At 40.4% G+C, this 24432-nt stretch overlaps 1 protein-coding gene across 3 annotated transcripts in view; it reads right to left on the bottom strand.

Annotated features, from left to right (window-relative positions):
- Positions 1-1680: 1680 nt before the first annotated feature.
- The window catches only part of trx (histone lysine N-methyltransferase trithorax), a 55463-nt gene continuing 32711 nt past the window's right edge, over positions 1681-24432 (bottom strand). For all 3 annotated transcript variants that reach the window (XM_070107694.1, XM_070107697.1, XM_070107696.1), the window contains exons 3-10: positions 18100-19363; positions 17720-18028; positions 15855-16034; positions 9159-15775; positions 4986-8626; positions 4788-4921; positions 4546-4721; positions 1681-3573 (exon numbers count right to left, since the gene is read on the bottom strand). In XM_070107694.1, the coding sequence (XP_069963795.1) occupies positions 3400-3573; positions 4546-4721; positions 4788-4921; positions 4986-8626; positions 9159-15775; positions 15855-16034; positions 17720-18028; positions 18100-19363 (12495 nt within the window). In that variant the 3' untranslated portion in view covers positions 1681-3399. The remainder of the gene's footprint in view (positions 3574-4545; positions 4722-4787; positions 4922-4985; positions 8627-9158; positions 15776-15854; positions 16035-17719; positions 18029-18099; positions 19364-24432) is intronic.

The following is a 24432-nucleotide window of genomic DNA, read 5'->3' as shown; positions in this document are numbered from 1 at the left end:
TTTCTTTAGGGAATAAAAATTTAAAATTCCTTTGCATGCTGCACGCATGAATGGCTGCCAAAATGGGTAACCGGCTAAAGGATACCATACATTTACAATAATAATTTAGCATTTTTTGCGGCTTTTCTTATGCTTTACACAAATTGTTTTTGTAGATTTGGTTTTTTTTGAGTTTTTGAATTTTCGTTTTTGGTTTTCAAATTACAAAACTTGAAACAATGCAGACAATAATTAAATAATACATTAAAAATACAAATACAGTTGTGTGTGTGTGTGTGTTGCTGCTGTGCCGATATACATATGTATTTTGTACGTTATAATCATAATTTTATATGTTTATGTATGTATCGTGGTTTAAACAATTAAAAGGGGGATAAAGGAGCGTAGGTAGAGTTGCCACTAATGGGAATTGCGTTGGAGGTATTATAAAACTTTAAATTGTTGGGTTTAACGGTGTTTCTACTTGTGTGTGTGTGTGTATGTGTGTGGGGAAAGTTTCAGGAAATTAAGCTTATATGATTGTTAATTATTTTTAAATTTCTGTGAAAGCATATAATCTTTAGATTTTTAACAAATAAAAACTTGTTCTGAAAGCAAACGATTTGTTATTTTGTCGTTTTTTTGAAGAATTTGCTTAAGAAACCAGCAAAAATAAATAAACTTAGACGATACAAATTAAAAACAAAAATAGAAAAAAAAGTATACAAAAAAATAAAACAATTATAAAACAAAAATATAATTAAAAAATTTAAAAACAAATAATGGAGGATAAACAAAAAATTAATTTAAAAAAAACTAATTATTGAAAATCATATTAAAAAGCAATTTTAAAAAAATATATATAAAAATAAAAATTATAAATAAAAAAATATATATAAAAATAAAAATTATAAATAAAAAATATATATATAAATAAAAATTATAAATAAAAAAATATTTTAAAAAATAAAATAAAAATATATAAAAAAATTGAACAAAGCAGTGTAAACAAAAAATTGCTTAAAAAATAAAAAAAAAATAAGAAAAAAACTGTGCTTGTAGGCAATTTGTTTTGAATATTTTTAAAATTAGTCTTGGCAAACACTTAATAAATAAAAAAAGAAGTAATTAAAAATATATTAAATAAAAAAGAAAAATATTTTGAATAAAGTACATATTGGAAACACTAAAAAAAATGTATTAGGAGTTTTTATATAATTTGTAGATTTTGTATTTTCAAACACAAAAAATTATATATTTTTTAATGAAAATTAATGCGTTTGGTATAAAACCTATTTATGTAAGTATTTTTTCAAATTTGGTTTTGATTTTTTAATGTGTATTTTTTTTAAGGAAAATATTCAACAATTATACATATGTTGGGTGTTATTATAGATAGGGTTATACAAAAACAAAAAATATAAATACAAATAATATAAAATACAAATAAAATAAAATAAAATATATAATAAAAAAAATTAAACAAAAATAAAAAAATATAATAATAATATAATAAAAAAAAAATTAAACAAAATTAAAAATACTTTAAAAAATTTTTTCCATACAAACATACATACATACATATGTACGTTTGTATGCTTAAATTATAAAATACTTGCAATAAATGTAAATGTATGTATAAATGTTCACGCTGAGTGATTGTGATGCTTACGCAGTTTTTAATCAATTTTTTTCCATAAATTTTTAACTTTTATTTTATTTTGCTATTTAATGTCACCTACTATTACGCTTCCACAGCAATATTGTGTACCGTTTACAATTTCGCGAACTTGAATGCGTCGCCCACATTTCACACTAACGGTGTGTAATAACATACAATTTTTTGTTTTTGCTTTTGTTTTGCATATGCATATGTATATATATATTTAATTTTAATTCCTTATACAATTTTAAGTCTCACAATACATTTTGCGCTTGGCCTGCCGCAACATAAAAATCTCGTTCGCCAATTTCGCCCTACAATAATACCTAACACATAGAAATTATAATCAAAATAGATGTATATATATAATATAAATAACTTTTATGTCGCAAATATTTACACTTGACATTATCAATTAATAGTAACCTAATAAATATAATATAAGATACTCTGTAAAGAGTTTTTTTTTTAACTTTAATGCTAAAAATTTTTTTCCCGAAATTTCTATTAACGCTTTTTGAAAACTGAAAATGACAAATTTTAAACATTTTTTATTTTGCATTTTTTTTGTTGGTTTCACTGCTCCGCACAAATACACATTCTTTATTCTAGACTATGCTAAGCGCCTATAAGTAGATTTTTTACTATTTTTATTTTTATTTTTAATTTTTTTTTATTTGTAATTTTTATTATTTCTAATTTTAATTATTTGTAATTTTAATTATTTTTTTTTAAATTTAAATTATTTTAATTTTTAATTTTAATTATTTTTTATTTATAATTTCAATTATTTTCGAATTGTGAAAGCATACTTTGAAAACATAATTAAATTTTATATATATGTATGCATATATAATTTTTAAAACATACACACTTAACTTATTATAGTTACTCATTATTGTTTTGTTTATAAATTTTAATCAATCAATAATTTTTGTTTACATTTTTAAGTCATATAACTTTAGTTGCGTATATGTGTGTATTATCCATTAATCAATTATAACACTAAGTCATAAAGTTGTTAATGGTTTTAATAGCAATAATATTCATATTCTTTGCATACAAACATATATTTGTTTTTATTTCTTTAAATTTTTACTCAATAATAAATACATTTTGTATAGACATAATAAAATTCTTCTTCAGTTGTTTGCAACAAACACACCAGCAATGCATAATTTTTTGCTTAATTTCTTTTATAACTTTTCGCCTACATATTTATATAACTAAGTATATGCTCTCTTTATATATTTATGCATGTATGTATGTATTTATGTTTAGTTTAGTAGTCAATAAGTAAAACTAAGTTAATTAAGTTTCCATTATAATCACGTTTTGTTAATTGTATGTGTATGTGTGTATGTGTTTATGTGTTTGTATATGTGTGTAATTATATAATATATACTAAATGAAAAATAAAAGTTATTATTGGTGAATACTGACATGCCTGCAATCTATCAATAATATCAACATATTCGATTAAATCGTCCGCGCGTGTCGCTTGCCGCATGCTGCAAACTTTTATCACACTAGTTTAGCGCGGAATTTAATGTGTCTAACAAAGGGTCCGCAAATAATTTGTGATTTTATAATGAGCACTTGCTCACCTGCATACGAGTATGTATATACAAATATTATGTGTTTTTGTTTTTGTTTTTGCACTACACTTTGCTCGGGGCTTTGAAATGGTCCAAGCACTTTTGCATTTTTTTTTTGTTATTGTTCTATTACAGATATTTCGTTTTCTTTATAACATTTCAATTTAAGTACTTTCGGCAACGCTTGGAACCACAGGAACAGGGTATCTTCTCATCCTCGAATGGAAATTTGTAATCATAGGTCAGCTCTTCGCCTTGTACGATGCGCCGCAAGGCGAATATAATTATGTGTTTATGTCCGAGTATATCCACCACCTTGGAGTAGCAATTGGGCTGAAAGGAGGAAGAGAAAGTTCTTATTAATATACAGTTTGCCATGGAAAGCATTTAATACTCAAAAAGTAAATATTTTTTAGATATAAATTGTTTTTAAAGATGGGTTTTTCGCAATCGAGAGTGGTCTATGTTAAAAACTCCAGAAAGTAGCATAACTTTGGCTGCCTTCGAAAACGTACTACTGCAAAGTATCGATACAGTATGACTACAATATTTATACATGGTCGGTATGCAACGTCAAACAACATTGCCAAATAATTCGTTTGTATGGCAGTTATATGTTATAGTGGTCCGATATCGGTTTTCGATAAATAAGCAGCTTTTTGGATCGAAAACGACGTGTGTAAATTTTCAGATCGATATCTCAAAAACTGAGGAACTAGCTTGTGTATATACAGACAGACAGATGGGCATGCTTTACAAGATTGGGCCGACTCAGCTCATAACGCTGCTTATTTCTGTATATATTTCTGGATTTTAAAATTTTTTTGACAAACTTAATATACACTCTTCAGGGTATAACCAGTGGAGCAGATTGGAGGAACGCTGAAAGAATCACCTCTCATCTGAAGTCAGTTCTTCTTTACATGCCTCTTCAAATCCAGTAGTCATCCGACAACCCATACTGATGGTATAACTCCGTAGAAACAGCTCCAACGGATCTACCCTTAGATGTCATTGATATATGTATATACAATAACTATAACTATTATTCTCATCGACCTAGATAATGTTTAATGGCTTATACAATAACAATGCTATAAAGATTGCTTAAAAACCATTTCAGAAGAAGTATCCGAAACAATTTTTATGGCCACTTCAGTCGAAATGCCGAAACTATTCGTCTTAACGAAATATTTAACTGCCTAACCTTTAATCAGATCAATCTTCCTAAATTCTTTATTTCTTGGATATTGCGACGTAGGTTTTACTAAAAGTGAATCGTTTGTGCTTCAAGTCGTTACTCACCTCACAAGAGTGATTTATGAAACGCGCCGCATTGCCGCGCATAGTTGCGTCCACCACCAAGTTATCGTCAATCTTAAACATATAGCAGCCAATGCCACGACTATTGTAGTTGCGTTCACGCTTGTCGGTTAAAGTGGAACGTATCAATTCGCCAGCATATTCAATAACCATTTCGCCTGTGAAGAAAATAAGAATTTAATAAAAAAAAACGCATAAAACTTTATATAAAAAATGCAGCTTACCTGCTTCGATGTCTTTTGTGCAGTAGAGACCGCGTCCATGTATGTGCGAGCGGAAGACGCCAACATAATCTTTGTAGGTTTCCTTGAGCGTACGATATTTCATAGCCATTGGTAGATTACTGCCCGTGCCGCGTCTAAAACCAATAAGCACATTTAATAAAAATCAAAATATAAACCGTTTATTTGCAACACACTCACCTTGGTATGAGCTCAGTGTCGGAGGGCTGCACAAACACCTGTATGGGCTGTTTGCGATGTCTGGATGCCAACCAGCTGAACATATCGTATTCGGAGCGCGTCGCATACGGTTCGCAGCGCGCAGAATCGTATGGATTCTCCTGCAGCTCATCCGGATCGGACGCATAGTCAAGTGAACCATTCAGATCAATATTGCTGCCAGCGAGCGTCGCGCTCAGCAACGCAGAGTTATTGCCTGCCGCCGCTGATGCGCCGCCACTTGGTGCGCCTGTATGCGTATTTGTTGTTGCGCGCTTATGGTATTTTGGCGTATATTTGGTGCAACGCTCTACGCCCGGCAACTGTTCAATTAGATACTTCAACGCATTCGTCTTCAGACCCATCATTTGCACACCGGCCATATCGGCGAGTGGACCCTCTGGCAACGGCGATAAGCCGTGCGCACGACGCGCCACCTGCACTGCCTCGAAAACTTTCTCCCAAATATCGGCAATCGAACTGGATTTATAGGTGAAGCCATCCTCGCTTTGTATTTCATATAGCAAGTGTGGGCCGCTGACTTTCTTCGGATCACGTTGCGGTGGCGGCGGCGGTGGTGTTGGTTTGCGCGTCGCCATTACAGGCTCTTGTGTGGGTGCGGCCTGTGCGCCGGCGCGCTCTACTTCGTCACATTGCCGCGCAGCATTGTGGTTTGCGTTCGTAATCATAGCCATTGACGGTAGTACTTTAGGCGCGAGTTTCTGCAAATCGAAATTAGTGCCTATCACCTCGAGCGAGCCATTTGGCATGTGTGCGCTCATCTTGGCGGCCATTTGTGTGATATATTCCGTAGCGGCTGCTGCCACATCGGCAGTGTCATCCGCGCTTACATTTGTTATGTAGTTGTTGCGCATGCCACTCTGATACTTAATAGTGTCGGCAGCCATTTTGGCGCTGACGCCTGGCATGCCGCTTAGGTAGCTGACGTTATTCAACTCAATATTGGTGGCTTCCGCTGTTGTGGCGGTGGCCAGTGAGTCAGCACAGTCTTCATTCGTTAAATTATCGAGTATTTTGCTAATTTTTTCTTTCACAGCGGGCTCATCACTATCGGACATGTCGTGATCGTCATCTTCTGTGGGCATTTTCAAGCTAAAACCATCATCGTCTTCATCCTCATCCTCCTCATCGTCGTCCTCATCATCATCCATGTCGTCCATACAATCACCATCATGCTCACATATATCACTGCCAGCCAAAGCATCCACATGGCCATTGAGCGCATACGCCTCCTCCGGTGTGGGTGTTAGCTCTTTGGGCTTTTCATTTGCTACCAGACAGGTACCGGTGTAGCGCGGCAAATTGTTGTGCACCATTTCCTGCAACTGTTGGCAAGTCGTCGACAGCGTGGTCTCGGTTTCGATTAGGTCCAAGTCACACTTGATGCTGTCGTCGACGAAGTGCGCCTCAGGCGATAGCGACTTCATCATGATCGCGGATTCTTGGTGCGTCTCATGCAGCTGCATTTGCATTACCTGCTGTTGTTGCTGCTGGTGGTGGTGTTGCGGGGAGTGCAGCATGTGCAGCATTTGCTCATCTTTCTTCACCTCGGCCTCATAGAAGATCTTGGCGCTGTTCACCGCGTTCCTGCTGTCATAGCACTTGGCGTCCACCGCGTTCATAACGGACATCTTCGGCATGACGCCGGTGGGCGGCTTCACTTGTAGCGGCGGCGTTGTAGCGACTATGTGCTCTTGCCGTTGCTGCATGGGTAACACACGATTTGTTGGACGGGAACCCATTGTTGTTGTCGTGGCGTTACCATTACCACCGTTGTTATTGTTGTTGTTGTTGTATTGCAGTGTTTGTTGCAAGGGATTAACGATATTCGTCGGCACATTGACGTTCCCGAACGCCGAATTCGTGTATTGCAGACAACGCGCATTGCTGTTGTTGCTGTTGCTGTTGACAATGCTCGCTAGCGTTGCATTAGTGTTGGTGTGCGCTGCTGCCAAAATGCTGTTCTCCTGCTCATGTGGCTGTTGTTGCTGCGGCGTGGGCGGCGGAAAACTCTCCACCTGCTCCAAACTGAGACTATTAAACTCAATTTGTTGCGTGTGTGGCAACTGCGGCTGCTGCTGCTGATGGCTACAGTCGTAGCTGTGCGTCATATTACCGTTGGTTAGGTGCGGCGCTGGGGGATGTTGCTCCTCCGGTGCAACACCGCCACTGTTGTACATAGTTGTGGGCGCATTGTTGTACGGTTGTTGTGGCACTACTGGCGCTTCGGCGAAATGTTGTGACTGCAACGCTGTGGCTGGCTGCTGGTATTCCAGCAATTTGTTGCTGTTATTGCCGTTGCTGTTGCTGTTGCCGCGTGGCACTGGCATGGTTGACGCTGGCACAGCGGGTGGCGTCAGATTATGACTCGGCTCCGTCGCGAACTGTGGTGCCTGCAATTGTGACTGCTGTTGCTGTTGTTGTATTGGCTGCTGCTGTTGCTGTGGTTTTGGCAAACACACTTGCGCTGTTTGTGGTTGCGGTTTAAGCATCGCCATTTTCGTCGCTTGCTGTGCGGGTGCTTGCTGCGTTTGCGATTGCTGCTGCTGCTGCTGCTGCGGTTGTTGCAACTGTTGCTGTTGCTGCTGCAACAGTTGTGACTGCGTTGACTGTTGTTGTTGTTGTTGCTGTTTGTTCACTGTGCTTGCAGCCGTCTTAATCACCTTCGGCTTCACCTCCGCCTTATTGGCGGTAATTGGTCGGATCAGGTTAGTTTTGCGCGCTGCTGTTGTGACTGTTGCCGGCACGCTGGGCAAGGCCTTCACCGTTGTCGCCTGATTGATGTTGCTCGTCGTTGTTGTTGTAGTAACGGATGTTACAAACATGGACACGGCTGGCGTGTCGGTGTGGTTGGACACTTTGGTGTAAGCAACACTGTTGGATTGCTGCGGTGTTGCTGCTTTTGTTACTGGCGTCAGCGTGATATGCGCCTCAACTGCTGCTGTTGCCGCCGCCGCCGACGCTGTGGCTGTGGCGGTTGCTGCCGCATTAGCCGCTGCGATGTTTCGTGCATACGCCTGTTGTTGTTGTTGTTGTTGCGCCTTGTTGTTGTTACCCAATTTGGACGCCTGCTGCGTGGATTGCGTCATTGTGGTAGGCAACACCTTATTCACCACTTGCTGCGGCTGCACCTTCGTAACGGTCGACATTGTTGTGGCCTTTGCTGCGTTGTTGCGTTTCACCTGCGCAACAGGTGGCACCTTTGCTGTAACAACGTGCACATTATTGTTTGATTGTTGTGGCTGGTGTTGCGGTTGTTGCTGCTGCTGTTCAACCAATTGTGGCTGGAAGTGGAAACTTGAAGCGGTCACAGTTGGTGTAACGGTCGCGGCTGTCACTGTGGCTGAGACGCTATTCTCGGTTGTTTGTAGGCGGAAGATTTGTTGTTGCTGTTGTTGTTGTTCGTTACTTTGCAATTCACTGCTTTGTGTGGTTTGCTGCTGTGCTTGTTGTTGTTGTTGTATTACCGCAGCAGCATTAAGGAAATTCGGTTGTTGTGTTGTAGCTTGTTGTTGTTGTTGTACGATTGATGGCGTCGTATCGACATTGTTGAGTACAACATATCCAGTTGGTATATCCACGATGGGTTCGATTTTGCTGGCCTGTAGAGACGTAAATGTGAAATGACGTGTAAATATGTCTTAAATGAGGTTATGTTCAATTAAACACCAATCGGAATTATACGAGAGTAAAAATATATATTAAATAATTTAAATTAAAGTCTATACTAAATCAGTGTTTAGCTTTTTCGGAAATACAACCCTATTTTGTAAAAAAAAAACTAATTTTTCGGGGTGACATTGAAATCGCACTCTCAGTTACATATCAGTACCTTAAACACGACTATGATAAGAATTTCCAAATAAAATACCTTAAACTCGTGTTTATAGTGCAAAGAGCACCTAAAATAATCATTAGTGAAAATTTATTCGGTAGCTTAAAATTCGTATTCGCTACGGAAAGCTATTTGCACCTTCTACAATCCTATAACACTTCAAACTTAGTTAAGGAAACGGGTAACTATCGTAAATACCATATAATGACAACTCTTGAAGCTGGTTGGAGCAAAAAATTGCGTATTTGTGAAATATTTGAGGTGGTCTCAAAGCTTACTTTTGGTAGCGAATTACTTACCTGGAAAACTTGTGTGGTGGTCGCTGAGAAGCTGGCATTCTGACTGAGCACACCTTGCATGGCGGTGGACACGAATTGCTGTGACGACATTACCGTATTCTGCACAATCGTCTCCAATCCATAGTACATGGGTTGGGTGGAGAGTATGACTTGTGGTGCGGTCGCATTCGATGCGGCTATCATCTCCAATCCTGTCGCACCGCCACCAATTATCACCTGTTGCTGTTGTTGTGGATCGGTTGTCGTCGCTATGACATTGCCGCCCAATTGCAGCGTTTGTGGATTAATCAGCGTACCGATCACTTGCGGTTGCGGGGGCGCCTGCGTTGCGGTCGCTATATTTAACGGTGTAGCAGAGAGCATTTGCAAGCCGGTCGGTGTTTGAGTAGTGGTAAGCATCAGATTACCGCTGACGTCGGTTTGCAGAAATGCTCCTTGTAAAAACTGATTCGCCGGCGCCGGTGTTGCGGTTGCTGTTATAAATGGTGTCGCCTGTGCTTGAGGCTTAAAATCATTAGCTGTGGGTATGGTCATATATTGAACTTGCGGCGTTTGTGTGCTATCGGTCGTTACAAACGAAATGATGTTCTGTGGCACCGTAGCATTCGGTGCACTCAGCTGTTGCATGACGATCGGCTGCTGTTGCCCGTTGCCGGTTTGAAAGAGCAGCTGCGGCTGTTGGGCGGTGGTGGTGGCGGCCGTCAAGCCGGCAGCCTGCATTTGTTGTAGTAAATTCTGATTGAGCAATTGTGTGGCGTTGTTGCCGGTGTTCAGCACTGTGATGGGCGTAGCTGTGGGCAACGACTGCATGGAGGGTTGTGAAACCGTTACAGTGGTTGTGTTCAACTTTGACTGTATCGGTTTTACGGTATTGCCGTTGGCCTTCAGCTTATTCTTAACGGCTGTGGTTGTTTGGTGCGCCGATTTTGTGGCAACAGTTTTTAACGGTTTGCCGCTCGCAATTGGCAGTACAATTTTCTTGTCGCCACTTGTCGTCTGCAGTGTCTGGAAAGCGTTGAGTCCATGCAGCAGCGGTTGGTTGGTCATCGATTGTGTTGTGACGCCCGAAGGTAGCTGTATGATCTGTTGTGTGCCATCGGGTGATGAGGATACGGCAATCAGCTGCGGCTGCTGTTGCGCTGCCTGTACCGTGGTGGTGCCAAAGCCAGCAGTGGGCGCCAAGGTGTATGTGCCATTTAAATTTGCCGTCAAGCCTTGTAGCGAATTCAACAGCTGTACTTCATCGGTGGTTGATGTGGTTGGATTTGCCGGTGAAATGAAGAAACCGCCGCCAAGTGGCTGTGGCGTTTGCAAGCTTTGCAATTGTATATTCTGTAAGCCCTGTATATTTTGTAAGGTCTGTATATTCTGTAGTCCCTGTACGCTCTGAAAACCATTGCTCATATTCGCTATAGGTATGCCATTAATATTCGCTTGTATGCTGCCGATTGGTATGGCCTGCGAGAAGGCTTGCAGAAAGGGCAAACTATTGGCGCTGCTGGTGAGCGTAGTTGTGCGTTGTGCCTGCCCCAATTTGCTCAGATCAATGTTGGCATCCATGCCGGCCAGCGGTGGACTACCGTTTGCTGTTGAACCTGGCGAGCGTGAGGTGGCCTCGGATTCGGATTCACTGGTCGAGAGCGGTTCACAGGTGGCAAGATGACGCTGAAAGGACTCATAGTTGCGGTAGGTGCATTGACAGCGTTCACATTTGACAGTGCCGGTGAATTGCGCGTCACTAGTGATGATGCGGTACTCGGTAATCGAGTCATCTACACCGTCGACTTGCATCAACTTAATTTTTGTGTCATCCTTTTCGTCGATTATGTGCGGCTCTATGTAACGCTTAGCGGCGCTCCATGTAAATTGTTTGGTGCGTAGCGTTGTGGCACATTCCGATTCGCTCGAAACCGACTGGCGACGTGAAGCGCTCACAGCAATTGTTGCATTGTCCTTCTTTGTGCGATGCTGAGTCAGACTCTGTAGTATGCTCTCCGTAAGGCGTAGCTCGGGTAGACCCTTGTTGAGTTTGCGCTTTTTAATCGCCGCAGCTGCAGCGGCTGTGCTGGCACTTTCAAACTTGCTGAAGGTTTTCTTGCGCAATTCGGCGGTGCTGCGTTGTAACTCTGAAGCGCACATTGCACGCTTCAACTGTGTGCTTGTGGCGCGTGTGCACGACAATAGCGCGTCCTCCACATGACCTATGGCGATGTTGGTATTGGTGGATGAACAAGAATTGCTGAGCTCCAATTGTTTGCTGAGCGACGAATTAGCCGTATCCTCATCCGATACCTGTGCGCTAGAGGCGCTACAATTACCACTATGGGCGGCATTTGATGCAGATAAGGCGACAGTAACTGTCGTTGAGTTAGCAGCGCCATCTTTCGATTGTTCATTCAGATACATCTCGGCTGTTCTGCCTTCACTTGTGCCGCACATCTCCTCGTAAATCATACATTTCGGAAAGATATCAAGCATTGAAATACCGTCGAGCAAATCGTGTGGTAGATCCTCGAAAATGGCATCTTTAATCTCCGGCGGCAACAAGTCGGCATTCGTTTGCGGTTCTTCCTCGGTATTTTCATCTGGCGCTGGGTAAGAATTTTGGCTCTGTATTAAGTACTCGGGCAGCAATTTGGTCAGCGTTGAATTACGCAACTCGGCTGCGTCAAAATCCGTCAACTCACCACGCGCCAGACTGCCATGCCAACACGCGATTTGCGCCAGGCCCAGTTGTACCAGTGAAATATTCGGATTGCTATGATCCACCGTAATGTTGCGACCAGCATCGAGAGTAGCCAATGTAGAATAGTTATTTTGTACAACTGTGCGTACCGTATACTCGACGACCTTCCATGGTTCCTTAAAGGACCAGTATAAACGTGAGCAGATAAAGTTGATCGGTATAATAGCCTCATAGGTATCGGAGAAACGTGGAAAGACACTGCCCAACTGCTTAACTTCTAGCGAGCCGATATGAAACTGTACTTTGCTGGGCTCCAACAGTTTCTTACGTTTACGATCTAGTTCCACATAGACCGGACGCGCCACCTCGAAATTCGTCTCAATTGTCAATGACGAATTGCTAAGTAACGCATTGCGCGCGTGCTCCGGACAGTAAACTGACTTATCGGTGAGAAACGCGCAGGCGATGTTGCGCGCGCATGAGTAGTGATAATGTTCACCGCACGATTTCACATTGCAACCGACTGTCGCGCCACGTCCACCACAAACGGTGCACTTTATCATACGTCCGCGCGCAATGGCGCTGTGCACATTCTGCAAAGAGCCATCGATTTCCTCAAACACCTCTGCCGACCACATGGCACAGTTCGTGTGTACCCAGCAATCATGACCGCAATAGAGTAGACGTGATTCTTCGTTGAAGAGACCCTCGCCGGATTTGCGACAAAAAAGGCAGGTACGCAGATCGTCGCGCGGTTTCAGCGAGTACAACACCTCTTCGATATCTTCGGGCAGATCGATGTCCGAACGATTGTGCGCTTCTTCGACGAAATCGTCTTGTGCATCCATTGAATTGCCCATTGAATAGGAGCAGGATTCGTACATGTCCTCTTCGAGCGCGTCGGTGCAGGCTTTGGTCTCGTTTTGAAACCATGGGAATTGCTCACTCAATATTTCATTGTATGCAATTACCAATTCATCACAGTTCACACTCTGTATGACATTGATCATGTCGTAATTGAATTCGGCTAGTGAAACATAGTCGTTATTGTTGATTTTCTTCTTAATATCCATTAGACTAAGAGTGCTTATTTGCGCGTTGCTATTGCCATATACACTACTGTAGCTGGACGTCTTTAGCTGGCAAGTACATTTGTCTTGCAGCTTATCATCACTGGGTTTATCCTTGAATTCATAGACATCGCTGCATTGAGAATCACCATCGCTACCCGATAACGAGTGTGACAAGCGCTCGGCCTCACTGCTGAATTGAAGACTCTTCGGCTGTGCGCGATGACTGGACTGCGCTGTGCTATTGCCACAAACGCAACGCATTTTTTTGCGCGGACTTAATTTAAGTAGCGCACACGCTTGTCGCGACTTGCTCAACAACTTCAGCACGCTCATTAGACTACTCTTGAACTCCTCCGATACGGCCATGCGCCATTCGGCCGCCTTCATTTTGCAGTCTTCGTTGCGACGCGCACACTTCTTACAGATGAATTCTATGGCCTCGGGTAATGTGCTTAGTAGGTTGTATTGCTCGTCGGAAAGCCCCTCGCACTTCGAATGTACCCAGTGATTGCAGTTGCCACACTCCATCATCTTTAGATCGAAATCGTTGTCATCGTAACATTTTTGACAGATCGGACAATAGTTGCCGCGTTTGCGCAGTTTGAAACAGGGCGTGCACATGGGCAGATTGCCGACGAACTTCGAGACTTTCGTTGTGGCGCAAGATTTGCATTTGAGACAATTCACACAGATGAGTGGGCGGTCGGCGCCCAGCAGGCGCTTGCTAGTGCCCAGACATGTGGAATGATAGTTCTTTTGACATTTCTGACATTTCACCTTCGAACCGGACGACATATTGCACGTGTAACAGACGGTACAACGGGGACAGAGCCAATTAAGGCGATTTGTTATTTGATTTATTTGCTCGGGTGTGGGTGCAGCGGTGCTATGACCCATTGTCGAAATATCCATGAAGCTGAGCATGGTGTCGTCCAGTGAGGAATGCTTCAAATTATACTCATCCATTACGCAATACTGATGATATGGCTCACAGCAGCAAGCGCAGAAGATCAGCGGCTCTAAGCCGGCTGAACCGCAGAGGAAGCAGAGTGCGCGCTGTGCTACTGTCTCTGTGACGATCAAGCCAAAGCCGCTTTGACACACTTCAGCTGGATCGTAGTTTTCCCAAAAATCGATTGAGATCAATGTTTTCGGTCTTTGTGGCTCTTTGCGACGTAATAACTGCTGTTGTTGTTGTTGATATGCTATGTTGGAGTCGCTGCTGATTTGACGTATCGGCTTTTTGCCAAAAGTCGTAGCGTAGGAGGACGTTACAGCGCTGCGCTGTATTTGCAAATTAATATTACTCGTGTTTGAGTTGCGTGTGACCGCCTTAGAAGGCTGCAGTGGCAACAAGGCCTTCTCGGTTGCGTCGTTTGTTGTTTCATCGAGAGCGTTGCTCTCTTTCTTCTCAGCAGATGCATCGTTGCTGATTTTCGGCGTCTTCGCCGCAGGTTGCCCGGCATTCGGTTCAGCCTGTAGCGCGCTACTTTCGCCAATTGTCGCGGCCTTAGCGCTTTCATTTGGTTTCGCCGCAGTTTCTGGCTGTGTAGGCGGTGTGATTGGCTCAGCTTGCTGCGCCACCGCATTTTTATTAAGCGCTTCCTCTGCCTCCTGTGTTGTTATCAGCTCTTTTGTTAGCTGAATTGTTTGCGTTGGCGCCGTTTCAGATGTTGTTGTGGTGGTTGTAGCCTCATTACTACTTTCGATCACAATTTCCACGGGCTTAGCGGCTGCTGGCGTTAAGTCCGCTTGTGTTTCCGCAGTCACCTCGCACTCGGCTATGGTAAGTCTGTCTTCGTCATCCTCTTCGGTTTCTTCGCCGAAGGTGGCCAACGGCTGTCCAAGCACAATCGATGCACTGCGACAGACATGCTTTACGCGCGGCCCCTTCAAGTCGATACGCTGGCGCTTCAGCTCACTGGTTGCTGTTGTGGCTGTGCTGCCAGTTGTTGTTGTAGCAGTAAGCGTTTGCGTGCTGCTAACAACTAACGCTGTGCCACTTGTATCTGCAGCAGCACCAGCACCAGCAGCAGTTGTAGTTGCTGTTGTTGTTGGCGATAGAGATGCTGCTTTAGCGGATCTTGTGTGTATCTCATTAGTCTCTGATTTAGTGTTGACGGCCAGCGCATGCGTAGCGGTCTCAGTTACCGTTACTTTATTATTCGCCGCTGACTTTAGCTGACTTGTGTCACGTTCTTTCTCCTTTTCTGGAGCTTTACAGACGCGTTCCTTTTCTTTTTCCCGCTCTTTCTCCTTCTCCAATTTCTCTCTGCGCTTGCTCTTCGCCACGCGCTGTGTGCTGCTCTCGGCTGCGACCGGCTCTTGCGCTTTGCCTTCATTTTTGCTATTTATGTTGTGTGTTTTTTCGAGCTTCTCCTGTTGTTGTTGCTGCTGCTGCTGCTGCAATGACGGCGTTGCCTCAATTGGACTCTTCAAGAAGAGTGGCTTCTCCAGTATTGGCGGCCGCAGTATAGCCGAACTGCCGAATGTCGCATTATTCTCTGCCAGTGGATTACTTTTCAAATTCAATTTCAAACCCTCCGTTGTGGCATCCAAGGTGGACTTCCAGTTGAAACGTGCCGTCCCAAAGAGTCCACCTGTCGGTGAGAGATCAGCCAAATCGGTTTCCTTGCGTGCCGCTGGCTCGCCATCATCATCGTGGTCACGCTCACGTTTCGCCTCCACTTGCTTGAGTAGTGAATGTGGCAATGCGGCGCTCAAACTCAATTTGTCACCCGGTGATAATTGTAACGTTTGTAGACACTTCTTCAACCAGCACGATGTACAGCGCTCTTTGTAGATCTTTTTGAAATTCTTAATATGAATTTTTGTATGCGGTTGCAGTGCGCAATTACCTTGAGATTATAGTGTGGGGAGGAATACGAAAATTAGTTGAGTTCGAAGTACAGTTAATATCGTTGCTTTAGCACTTACCATCTCCCTTGCAGTGCAGTTGTGAGTTCTTCAGTAATGTATTTGAGCTGTTTTTTGAGATTTTCGAAATGAACTTGCGACAAGCAATGCACGCCGGCACACCATACTTACGTGGCTGCTGCAAGTTGCTACAATGCACGGGAGTACTGCAGACGTTGCACAGAGCGGAAGAAGAATCTGGTGGAGAGTATCGTATAATTGTAGTTTTTGATATTTTTTATTAACAAATGTAAATGTGAAAATTACTATTATATAAAATAAGAAAGTTCTTGTATCTGTAAGAGAGCCCTAACGGTTAATCTTGACTGATTTAATGCAAATTCGGGTTTTAAATCTATTAATTTTGAATTTATGTTTACAAACAGTAAGAATATCACAAGATCGATCGTTTATTAGCAACTTATTACTTCACGGAGTTGCCACCTTATTTACATGAATTTCATGAAAATGAAAAGTAAATTACAAAGCTGTATGATTACAAGAAGACTGCATGTTTTCAAAGCCTTCAATTGAATGCAAATCGGTATAGGGTTACCACCATGATTAATTTTTTAAATATTTACTTAAAATTTATATTTGAAACTATTTATTACTATCGGTATCCAAATACAGTTTGATAATAAATTGTATCCCAAAAACTACTGCTGTATAGTGCTGTAACCTAGTATTACTTATTTAGCATGAAAATAAATAATAAATAGCATTTAAGTATGATTATAAAACTTTCAAAATTGTTCAAAGTTTTAAGGTAAATAATAATTGGAAGAAAGTTGCCATACTTATTAGATTTCTAAATACTATGCACAACCATTAACTGCTACTTTACAATTATTTTACATTTTTTCTTTAAGACTTTGGCGCTCGATTTGAAATATAACAAAAATGATAAATTTTTTGCGAATTTGCATAATATTTGAGGTTAAGGGGCACACCTAGTGTGAAATTTTTCAAAAACCTATTTTACGATATTTTATATCTTTAAAAATAACATACTTAAATTCGATATCTCAAAACGTTTTTGAGTCACTGGGTAGTCGCTCAATTCATTCAGTTACATCTTTAAACGCGTTTTTCTCAACAGTATTTTCGAATTTGCATTTTTGCAGTAATAACACGTAGACAAATGGTCCGATCAGCACGGATTTTCTGCCTGTTCTGCATATAACTCTACAAATAAAGACCTATCAGTCATATTTGGCAGGCCAAAAACGACCAAAATTTGCGGTAAAATTCAACTCTTAAAAAAAAAATCCGCCATTATGATTTTTGATTTATTGTTTGATAGTAGGTCATAGTACGGAGAATATCTTCTAGTTACACGAGAATTGTTTATTTTTAGGTTTCATCCATGGAGATGGCCGGAATCACTGCAGCATTGGAGGTCCTATTTTATTAGCGCCGTTGGAGATCTCGTATAACTCAAAACATATTTAATTGTTTTTTACTATATATTCTTGAAACATGTATAAATACTTGTATCCCCTAGCATTTTCAAAGGAATCGATAATATATTATGATTGTTTTATCTGCCAATAACGGTCTTATTTGTCAAGTGTTTGCTTTTGATAAAAATAGCTGTTAATTTTACTAGTTATAATTACAAATTTAAAACGAAAAAAGCTTAAATATGACTATAACGTTGCCACCTGATTTAAATTAAAAAAAAAATATTGAAATTTAAAAAAAAAAGATTGAAATTTAAAAAACATTTTGAGGTTAAAACATAATAGTGATTAGAAATTTTACTTTGAAATTGTCTGAAACACTACTGGCAATTACTGCTCGTTTCGAAAATTCCCAATTTCGGGGTGTACACTAAAAATAACTTATTCAAATAAGCATTTGTGGTTTGTTCTACGCACCAGGTGAGCTTTTGCCCAACAAATTATTGACACTGCTCATGCCAAATGTGCTGCCAGCTGTGTTACTGGATAATGAAGATTTCAAACCCAACATTGCTGGCGGTGTCTTCGGCACAGATATGGACAACGGTGTTGTTGCTGGATTATTTAAGGATTTTGTCATTGTCGCTGTGGCATTACGTTCGGCGAGCGAGTCGAATTGCAAACGTGGCTGACGCAAAACAAAACTATTCGCTTTCAGTGAGCTAAAATTCGTACCGAATGTGGTTGCGCCGAAGCCTGTGCTCTTGCTATCCTTGCTGCTTTTGATACCTGTCGTAAGAAAAAGCGTATATAGATATTAAAAATTTCAAATGAACCGTTAGATTAATTGACATACTAACCCAAAGTATCGCCAGCGGCGTTGCCTGTCTCCGCATAGTCACCCAAGCCGAAATAATTTTGTTGCTCCTTCTTCGCTGCAGCAACGCCACCGCCACTGTTATTTGCTGTTGTTGTTGACGCCGCCGTCACTGTTGTGGTTGCGTGCATTTGTTTCGTCTTTGCATGTGACACCTTCTTGCAAATGATGCCATCTTCCAACAACCATTTATTCGGTTTGATGACACGCGAGGAGCGTGTGCTGCGCTTCGGTAGCACAAAATGCTTGTCCATCACAATTTGTTGCTCCTCTTCCTCGTCTTCCTCCTCTACAATCTCATCTTCCTCCTCAGCAGCTTTGACGTTCTCATTGTCGACATCATCGCGCTCGAAATCGCCAGCTAGCCTCTCCGCCATCAATTCGTGTGCACCGTTAGACGCAGCGCTACTGCCGCACACGTAATCAGCGCCCTCTGCGCCATGCTCACGCTTGGGATTTATATCGTTTGCGGTCTGCTTGCTGGTCTCGCTTAGCCTAAAGGCCACTGTGTCATGCTTGCGGTCATCGGCAAAGGCAGCTGGTGCACCAAAAGCACAAGCAAGTGCCGTACCGCCGAACACCGATGCCATTGTTGCGGTCGTTGACGAGCCCATACCGACAGCGTGGCCACCAACAGCTCCGGCACCACTCAGTGAAGTTGTTGTTGTTGTTGCTACACCACTACTATCGATTGCGTGACTGGAGCGGAATTTTAAGGAATTCAGTTTGTCGATGTTGGAATTGTTTTTGAGTATCTCGGTTAGGCGCGACGGTCGTACAATGCATTCGCCGCTGCGTGAGTACAATAACGGTCTATTCATGCACTCCTTCTTCATGATCGAGATGAGCGGTGTGCGGTTGTCGGGATTGTAGAACTTCTTCACAGCGCTCTTATCATCGCTCGTCTCGAGTATATTCTTGAATGTGACGGTCTTTTTCTGCTTGCCACCCGATGCGGTTGAGGAAGAAGACGACGAGGACGATGACGACGATGATGATGACGTTGACACGGTTGATGGCGTGGACGTTGTGGAGCATACACTACTAACAACGACCGCTGTTGCTGCTGCACTACTTGTGCTTGTGGTTGCTTTGCTGCTGTCTTTGCCGCTTGACGTTGTGGCTGAAGTGGCTGACTCACCAATACTGTTGTTGCCGGCTACTATTGCTGCTGTGGTCGTACTATCACTGGGCCTTTGGCTACTGCTGCAGCTGGTTGTAGGCATTTCATTCGTCGTGTTGGGTTTCTGCAAGAGCGCATATTATTCGATTAGCACGAATACGTACACAAAGGCAGCCGTGTAAAGAAGGGCGTGCAAAGGAACAATAAAAAATATGGCAAGCGCATGTGAAAGGATATGAAAATGCTTTTATTTGCGCTGTCATTGTTGTGATGGTAAATATGTGCGCAAGGGCACATGTACGGTTGAATGTAATTGTATGTGTGAGCACTTAAGAATGTAAACAAAGCGGGCTTTGAATAATAATATGCTTGTGAAAAAGATGCATGCGTGACAAAATTGGAATGGTTGCGCTTTAGAGTTCACGCACGGCGGAAAACTCATTATGGACACTCTTGATAAAATAGAATTTCAAATGTATACATACTTATTTGTCAAGTATTTGATTTCATTGGGCGTTAATGTTTCAAGTGGAAAATTAAAATAAAATAAGCTTAATTTGGTATTGACACTGTTAAAGAAGGTAAACAAACAACAAAAAAAAAAATAAATAAATAAACAAAGAAAAAAAAAAAACAATAAAAAACGTTTACTTCGGTTGCGCCGAAGTTGGAATACCCTTCGAAAGTAAAAAAGTTACCCATACAAGAACTTTGAAGAAATTTTGATCGTTCAGATTGTATGACAGCTCTATCCGCTCTATCCTATAGTTGTCCAACATTGGCGGTTCCGACAAATGAGCAACATCTTGGAGTGCAAACAACGTATATAAAATTTCAGATTGATATCTCAAAAACTGAAAGACTATTCCACGTATATACAACCAGACGGCACAGAGGGACTCGAGAGAGGGTTATCTCGACTCAGCTTGCTAAAGATGAAAACTCTAGCGAGGCGGCTGAAAATGTGAATACTGATATCTGATACTGTAACAGTCGACAGAGTTCGACCGTTATGTATGCACTGTTTCAATGCCCTTGAACTAAATATTGCATTAAAACCCTTTTGGAACCATTTAAATAAAGCTAAATACAAAAGAAGCTCGATGCATTTGTACCACACGAGTTAACGTCATGGACCGAATTTAAATTGGCGAATCGCTGCTGAGTCATAACTAAATCGATCCATTTCTGAAGCGGATTATTACTATTAATGAAAAGTGGGTTACTTAAGACGAGAGCTGTCGTGGTCGAATCGCGGTGAGCCGACGCAAAACAGTCGGCCAGGAACTTTTGCCATGTGTTTGGTAGGATTGCCAAGGTATCATCTACTGTGAGCTGCTTCCCTACGGTCAAACTCTTTATCACAACCCGGACTGTCAACAATTGGACAGTCTGAACGTAGCAATGACCCAGAAGTGACCATAAAGAGAGGAATTTTGTTCCTTACAGACAACGCAAGGCCACACGCAACGATAGTGACTCGCCAGATGCCACAGAAACTTTCTTGGGTGGATCTTATGCCTCTATTTTATAGTCCAAGTCTGGTACTACCTGTTTCTGTCTATGATTACTACCTGTTTCTGTCTATGGCAATTGATTTTGCTGGTGAAAAATTCGCCTCGAGAGAGGCTTGTGAAAATGTGGGTTTTTATGAGAGTGGCATCATGATATTACCTCCAAAGCGGCAACAAGCGAACAAAACGCTGCATATTTCACCTAAATCGGATCATTCTAGTTATGCTAAATAATGGATTTACTTTTACTAGATCTGAGTAACACACAATCAAATTCGTGTATTAATATTGAAATATATACATAGCCCTGTCTATAACTATCGTTATTGCAGTTGATTCCTGTTAGGAAGATCAGATTTTAACAATAAAATTACTTTATTTGTAACTTTTTTATAGTTTTGGAAATCGAGCTTGAATGATACTATTGCGTACAAGTAGAAATTCTTCAAAAAATTATACTTTATTCTGGAACCCTTAAATTAAAGGATAAATGAAACTGTCCAGTAAAAAGTATTCAAGCTGTCGTACACTGTTATGTAACGGTTTTAGATGCAATTAAGAAGAAAAATTTCCAAATTTTGTTAATTTACTAGTAAGCACTTGCGCGATATAGGGCACAATGAGTCGCCCATCCAGTTTTCATCTAGATTTGTAATAAAATTCGGTAAAATTTCTCTTCTAGATGGCTTGTTAGCGTAAAACATGATACTGAACAACTTTTTACATTGATTTATAAAAAAGACCATAAGCATCTGTGAGAACATTAAATTTATCTAAAAGCTTCAGCGTATGCTCATTGGAAATCAAATAAATTGGAGCTATTAATGAGAACATAACTTTTTTTTTTTAAGGATGACACGTTCATATTATCAATGTGATGCATCATTGAGCTGAATCACAAAAGACCTTATAAAGCGTCTGAATCATAAAAAAATCTATCTATACAGATTGAAGTGATAAAATGCTTAAAAAAAATAACATGAAAAAAATGACATGAAAAAATACAACAAGAGGCGAAAAAATGTGTAGTAACGAATATGTCAGATATACATACGACATCAAAACAAAATGAAGAGTACGTGAGAGTAACAATAGATCCGAGTGACCATAATAAGGACGAATTAAAAACATGATAAGGGGAGCATAAACGTTAGATGATCAATAAATTAAGTGTTGAATAAAAACTGTTGGCAACGCTGATGATTAAATTATCAATTAATTCTTTATTAAATGTTGAGCATATAATCTATTAGTTAACTATCACATTATTAAATAGTTGATTGTTATATGATCAATATATTATCAATCAAGTGATCAATTAGATAATGATTATATAAGTATAAGCACACAGGTGATGATACATCACATAACAATTGCTTTCATTTTATTTTTAATTTTTAATTATTATAAGTTTAAAGCTCTTAAATAAATATAACTCTCGCAATAATACAAAATAAACTTAACAAGTAAGGAAGGGTTAAGTTCGGATGTAACCTAACATTTTATACTCTAGCAAAGTCAAATAGTATACTTGTTTGAGATTTCTTTGTGGATTGACTGATATTTTCGGTAGAAGGTCAACTATAGGCACTGGGGTCCACATATTTAGTACTTAGGGGCTTAAACAGTTTTGGTTCGATTTAGACAATTTTTGGCCACAAGGTGACATACTTTAATCGCATTATTCACGCAAAGTTTTATCCCGATACAGTCATTGTTGCCTGATTTGCATAGTGGAAAGTGAAAGAATCAGATGGAATTTAAAATGGTGTTATATGGGAAGTAGGCGTGGTTGTAGTCTTATTTCGCCCATTTTCGCACTATGACATAGAAACATGAAAAGAACGTTATGCACCGAATTTGGTCGAAATTGGTTAAGCAGATCTCAAGATATGGGTTTTCACCTAAAAGTGGGCTGTGCCACGCCCAATGTCTAATTTTGAACGCGGTTCCTATAAAGCCATCTTATACCATCTCAGAGATAAAATTTAATGTCTCTGGCGTGTTTAGTGCTTGATTTATCGCGCTTTTAGTAGTTTTTAACAGTACCGTTATATGGGGAGTGGGCGGAGTTGCCACCCGATTTCAACTATTTTCACTCTGTCAATAGAAGTGCTAAAAACATTTGCTTCCAGTGAATTTTGTTATTATAGCATTAGCGGTTTAGGAGATATGCACATTAAACCTATTAGAGGCGGGACCACGCCCACTTAAAAAAAAAATTAACTGCAGATGCCCCTCCCTAATTTGATCCTGTGTACCAAATAACAGTCTTGTATCTTATTGCGGAGCTTAGTTATGGCAATTTATTTGTTTTTGATTAATGGCGTTTTGTGGGCGTGTCAGTGGTCGGATTACGCCCATCTGCAATACCAACCGTCTCACGGTACCAAGAAACATGTCTACCAAGTTTCATAAAGATATCTCAATTTTTACTCAAGTTAGAGCTTGCACGGACGGACGGACAGACGGACGGACGGACAGACAGTCACCCGGATTTCAACTCGTCTCTTCATCCTGATCATTTATATAGGTATATATAACCCTATATCTAACTCGATTAGTTTTAGGTGATACAAACAACCGTTAGGTGAACAAAACTATTATACTCTGTAGCAACAGGTTGCGAGAGTATAAAAAGCACAAACAGTTCTGAAAAAAACCTCATGGTTTCTGAAATATTATTGAATTAACAATGTATTCAAAAAATTAAAAAAATAAAGAAAAACTTTACGCTGCACGACAATATTGCCTCGGAAATGAATAGTAATTAAGCTTATTGCTATAATTAAGTTAATTGCTTAATTTTATGTGTTTTTCTATGCATAAATCAGTAACAATGCATGAGTAGTCATCGTGAATGATGAGCAGGTGAACGATCAAGTGTTTAAAGCTTTCCATTTTAAGTTGTAAAGCTACAGAAAGCATTTGCTTTAACAGATAATTAATGATGAAAAAACGTTAACTTCAGCGACACCAAAACTAATATACCCTACAAAGGTGTATTCTTTATAGCATAAAAGCGTATAAAAAGATATTTTGATTGATCAGTTTTAATGGCAGCTATATACTATAGTGTTTCGTTCCGAACAATTTGCTCGGAAATTATAGCGGTACCTTGAACAATAATATGTGCCAAATTTCTCGAAGATATCTCGTCAAATAAAAAAGTTTTCCATACAAGGACTTGAGTTTGAATGATCAGTTTTAATGGCAGCTATATGCTATAGTCGTCCGATATCGATAATTCACACAAATGAGCAACATATTGAGGACGTGTGCAAAGTTTCAGAACGATATCTCAAAAAAAGGAGGAGCTTTTTTTAAGGCTCTGTCAAAAAGTTCTCTAAAAACTTTGTGAAAGCTTTATTTTTCAATCGATCTCTTAAAAAGCTCCTTCAAACACTGAGTAAAAGCCGCATTTTTAAACGTCACCAAATGAAGAACAAGCGTTTTTACAAAAGTTCTGCTAAAAAGCTTTCAAAACACTTAGCGAAAGCTGCATTTTTAACGATACTGCTATTTTGGTTATGGTAGTTAAGCTTATTGCTTGTTTTATACGCCATAAATAAGCTCATTAACAAAATCAACATTTAATGTTGAAAGGAAAGCAAAAAACAAAAGCGCCCATTTAATCGGGCCACACCTCACACATTAGGCGGTCAAAAAGTTTGCGTAA

The sequence above is a fragment of the Bactrocera oleae genome, chromosome 2 (genome assembly GCF_042242935.1).
Source record: "Bactrocera oleae isolate idBacOlea1 chromosome 2, idBacOlea1, whole genome shotgun sequence".
Lineage (NCBI taxonomy): Eukaryota > Metazoa > Arthropoda > Insecta > Diptera > Tephritidae > Bactrocera > Bactrocera oleae.
This window is presented reverse-complemented; position numbering and strand designations above follow the sequence as displayed.